At 34.3% G+C, this 4,927-nt stretch overlaps 2 protein-coding genes across 2 annotated transcripts; both read left to right on the top strand.

The window, feature by feature from the left end:
* Nucleotides 1–1,129: 1,129 nt before the first annotated feature.
* On the top strand, nucleotides 1,130–3,065 carry LOC139866757 (squamosa promoter-binding-like protein 13A). The gene is made up of 3 exons (XM_071855049.1): nucleotides 1,130–1,954; nucleotides 2,068–2,204; nucleotides 2,306–3,065. The coding sequence occupies exons 1-3, from the start codon at nucleotides 1,581–1,583 to the stop codon at nucleotides 2,827–2,829; spliced, it is 1,035 nt and encodes a 344-aa protein (XP_071711150.1). The 5' UTR covers nucleotides 1,130–1,580; the 3' UTR covers nucleotides 2,830–3,065.
* Nucleotides 3,066–3,565: 500 nt separating this feature from the next.
* On the top strand, nucleotides 3,566–4,017 carry LOC139866758 (uncharacterized). The gene has a single exon (XM_071855050.1). The coding sequence runs from the start codon at nucleotides 3,720–3,722 to the stop codon at nucleotides 3,924–3,926; it is 207 nt and encodes a 68-aa protein (XP_071711151.1). The 5' UTR covers nucleotides 3,566–3,719; the 3' UTR covers nucleotides 3,927–4,017.
* Nucleotides 4,018–4,927: the final 910 nt, after the last annotated feature.

Here is a 4,927-nt window from a genome sequence, read left to right as displayed (position 1 = left end):
AACTATAGATAGATAGATAGATAGATAGATAGATAGATAAAATAATAAAATTTAAATAATTAATTAAGGGATACTAACTTAATTAAATACAAATTTAACAAAATGATTCGACGCTACTTCTTTATTTTATTTTGACCCTACTTAATAGATAAATTAAGTTAATTGACTCTATAACTAGAGTTAAAATGTACTCCTATATAATTATAATACATGTGATACACTACTTATTTTTCAAGTAAAAATCGTTAAACAACAATTTTGGTCAAATTATTATGTTTTACATTCAAAACATTTTAGCCCTTCCAAGAACTTTGCTCAAGATTCACCACTGATTATTATTATTATTGTAAATGTAAATTGTAATGTAGTATATATATTTAATATAAATAAATAATAAAAATGATAATAGTATAATTACAACAACAATGAGGGAGTGGTATATAAAAAATGAGGGAGTGGCATATAATTAAAAGCAACAACGTGTTTTGATGCAATATTTTCCATGATATTAATTTTGTTGACCATGACCTTTTGACAAGGACTCAAGAGATAGTGGAGGCCAATTGTTGATCTGATACTGACCAATTCTGTCTTTTTGCATTAGTTTTCCAAGAACCAAAAAGTTGAAAATAATCAAAACATTTGTGTATTACGATCTTTAAACTCATGGGTTATGTTGAAGATTATGAGAACAAAATCAGAAGCACGAAACAAAAATTTATAAGCAACAAGGATTTCTGAAGACGGGACTTGTTCTTGGTGGAAAAAGATGATCAAAGTCTTCAACCTTTTTTTTCAAAATTTGACCAATTCAACTGTATCTTTGTGTGTTTGTGTTTGAGTGTGGTTTGAAAATAGTAGTAATCATTAATCATTAATATCACCATCCTTTTACTGTTTCCCAATTCAATTGGGAAACCTTAAGTTATGGGGACCATTTTGAAAGGCAGCAGCAAATTACACAAGAAATTCCTCTTTCTCAAATGGTCCTCCTTGAACCTCATTTGCATGTTATGCCTTCAAAATTCAACACTTTTCAATCATAAGTCATCATCATTCACTCTTTTGTACACATATTGTCAACTAGTGATCTCTCTTTTGGTTCATTAGATTTAAATACTAGGAGTATTTGTGTTATGGAAATCCATGTCAGTTAGTGTTGTTAATGATAACAAATTTTCAAAAAAAGAATCAACATCATCTCTGTGCTTCTTCTGCATGTGCTTTACACCTCCTTTTTAAAAATCTGACTGTATTCTTCTTTTATATACGGAGTACTTTGCTTTTTATTTTATGATGAGTTGCTCCCATGTTCTCTAGTTTTCACTTTTCCACCCTTGTTTCCCCCCTCGTGTCAATTCACAATTACACTCAAAAGGAGTTCTGTTTTCAAGTCTATTTGTCGGGCACCCGTGGGGGTCGGCGATTGTGAGCGTGGCTACCATGTGATCATCAAATTAGATTAAATTCCCCTTTTCAATACATTATTACTATTACTATTACTATTGTTCATTGTTTTTTTGAGTCAATATATTAATATACAAGAAGAAGAAGAAGAAGAAGAAGAAGGTAAAAGGATTATGGATTGGGTATTCAAAGCATCATCGTCTTCATGGGACTTGACTGATTTGGATGTGTTGAATGATAGTAGCATCATGTTTAAGAATCAAAACATGGAGGTTTTCTCTTTGGATCCAGATTCTTTCATATTGGGAGATGAGACAATGAACAAGTTGAGTGACCAAAAACACACGACATTTTCATCATATCCTTCGAAAAAACAAAAAGGGGAGGCTAGCGAGGCACACATATCATGTTTAGTAGACGGATGTGCAGCAGATCTTAACGGTTGCAGAGACTATCATCGGCGCCATAGAGTTTGTGAAACTCACTCTAAGTCACCGGTTGTCACAATACATGGCAAAGAACTAAGGTTTTGCCAGCAATGCAGTAGGTATTATGTTTCCTTGACAACAAAGATAAGGGTCTTTACACATTTTTTATTTTTATTTTTAAATTAAAGTTGGAGTCTATGGTTTTACCCAATTAATTGAACTAATTTTATAGATTTCATTCACTTGGAGAGTTTGATGAAGTGAAGAGGAGTTGCAGAAAGCGTCTTGATGGGCACAACAGGCGTAGAAGGAAACTTAGAACAGACTCCCTGTATTGGGATTATGGTAGCTTATTCACCAATCATCAAGGTTAGTGAATTGATTCTACGAATTTTTTTTTTTTTTTTTGGATGTTTTAGGCTAGTTAAAATGATGTTGATTGTTGTTTATTTTGTTGTGATAAACACCAGGTACAAAACTGCTACGTTTTGGTGGTTCACCGGCATACACAACAACATTTGGGAACTGGCCAGATAATAAAAAGTTGAACCACAAGAAACTGCATGTTAATGTTGAACCGAACACCCCATCAAATTCTTATGCCCCTTTATGCAGTGCTAAGGAGAGAAAGTTCCCGTTCTTGTTGGGCACTGATTCTGATGAATTCAACCAACCCTATGATCATAAAGCCGATTACCAAAACACGACTGCATCTCTAGTTGAACCCAAGGTTGCTCTCTCTCTTCTGTCAGAACACAAAGTACAAGTCTCAGAGTCTGGTCCAACTAACATGGTGCAGCCACTGGGCACCACTCTTCAGTTCAATGGTTCATTGAATCAGCATCATCTTCCAGATCCATATGATCAACTAAGAGACGTAACAGGGTCTAATGATGGTCAGTCAAATAGTCATCTGATTGGTATGATTCAATTTCAGACGCAAGGATTGATTGAAAATGAAGCAGCGCAAGTGCTATCGTTTTCTTGGGAATAATAATTCACAATCTCAAAACTAGGCTACTACCTTGGAAAGTGAAAACATGTTACTACTTGAAAACTTATACCATTGATCATCTTTCGTTAAGTAGATGTAACGTAATGCTTTCTTTCAAATATGTGGGCAATTGATGCAAAATCATTTGAAGGAGCAAGTTAAAAAATAATACGTAGTACTCACTATTTTTAATCTACTTTGATCTGATGGTATAGGTATATGTAAGCATTTGATTCCTCAAATTTTTATGCGGTCATATCCAAATAGATGATAAGATTTGACCAATTGGAGAATTTTTGGAGAATTTTTACAAGGGTCCAAAGGAATGACATTTTGTATAATTCTTTTTTTTTTTTTTTTTACGAGGACCCCTAGCGACGAGCCATAATGGCTCCCCTCTAGTTGGTAAACCCCGGGTAAACGGCAAGCCAGGTCTCCACCGCTATCAGGCAAAACATCATCTAGTCAACCAGTCACTAAATGGAGCTCGCCCCAAGGTATTTTGCCTTGAAGGGAATCGAACCCGTGACCTCTTGCTTCATTGGAAGTCCTGGTGGTCGTGGATGGTTTGTATAATTCTTGTTACTAGCTACTAGTAGTTAAATTAAAAAGAATATAGGTACCTTTTGTCCCTTAAATGATGCTATTGACAGACAGATAATGGCCTATCTTACCACCACCATAAGAAAAATAAAACAAGTAAAAGTTGGTGCTTTTATTCTTTAGCTTTATTTATTTATGAGATATGAGATGAGATGAGATTGAAATGAAATTCCCTCTACTCAGAAATGGCATCTAAACCTTCCTTTTAATTTCTCAAGATTACATTATTTTTCTTCCTTTCTTTCATTCTTATCATCAATCAACTATCAATCAAGGAAAAGGAAATAATGCAAGACTGGGCGGCTCCTATCTTTGCGGCGGCACTGTTTGCGTTTCTAGCACCCGGACTAGTCTTTCAGATGCCTGGAAATGAGTCGCCGATTGGTTTCATGAACATGAAGACAAGTGTACTCTCTATGTTACTACATACAGTGCTCTATGGTTTGTTCCTTATTTTGCTTCTTGTCATACTAGACATTCATATCTACGCTTAGTAATAGTAGTAGTATTTACACTTATTTGTACTTGTATCAACAATCAACAACAACTTTTGCATTTTCAGTTTTATCTACTTATAATATCTCCTTTCTGTCAGCTTATTTTCTTCTTTTGATTGACTATCTACTTATAACATCTCCTTTCTGTCGGCTTATTTTCTTCTTTTGATTGACGGACTCTGTTTTGTTATGTGACTTACCTCTACGCACAATTATTACCTAAGTTTGATTGTAAACTTCCCATCTCTTTAAATGCAAAGCTTGAGTTTCAGGCTATGTCTGCTTCTTCAATTCTACTCCATCGTATTAATTAATATATACACCAAGAATCAGATGTCTATGAAAGAGCTAGTACAAATTAATGTTCAATTTGTTGCTTTTCCACTTTTAAAGCTTAACAGAGAGTAACATTATGTTATATCCAGGACAAGGAGGTAGGAAAAAAGCTAACACAGGAATGTTGGTGGAATATAATTGAACTCCAATTCTAGTTACTATGAACTCAGATTATACATATTACATAAGAATTTTAAAATAATTTAACTGATTCTAAAAAAGCAACCAAACATAAAGTCCCAATATGGAATTCTCCAATTATCAGTTTCACTTTGAGGTGCCTAACCGAAAATATGTGTTACCAAATTTGAATGCATGTTTACATAACCAGATTTTCTGGTCCTTTTTCCAGTTCAGAATCAAACTTATCTATATCAAATATCAGCCTACGTATGCATACAATCATGGATGCACATCAAATTGCAAGAGTTATCATAACCTGCCATTTATTGGCCAGTATGAATGCCATCTTGTGATGATCTTTATAATCAAAATTGCATTCATTAGAGAAGGATTAAGATTTAAAGAGTATTGATGATACGTATTTTCGGCTTATAAGTATTAGTGCAGGTCTAAAACTTCTTAGCGTGATAGAATGCCAATTGACTTTTACTCTTAGGACGGTGTCCCTGCAATCCCGGATAACGGTCTAACACCGTGGG

The sequence above is a fragment of the Rutidosis leptorrhynchoides genome, chromosome 9 (genome assembly GCF_046630445.1).
Source record: "Rutidosis leptorrhynchoides isolate AG116_Rl617_1_P2 chromosome 9, CSIRO_AGI_Rlap_v1, whole genome shotgun sequence".
NCBI lineage: Eukaryota > Viridiplantae > Streptophyta > Magnoliopsida > Asterales > Asteraceae > Rutidosis > Rutidosis leptorrhynchoides.
The sequence above is the reverse complement of the archived record's forward strand: the minus strand, read 5'-3'. Positions and strand labels throughout refer to the sequence as shown.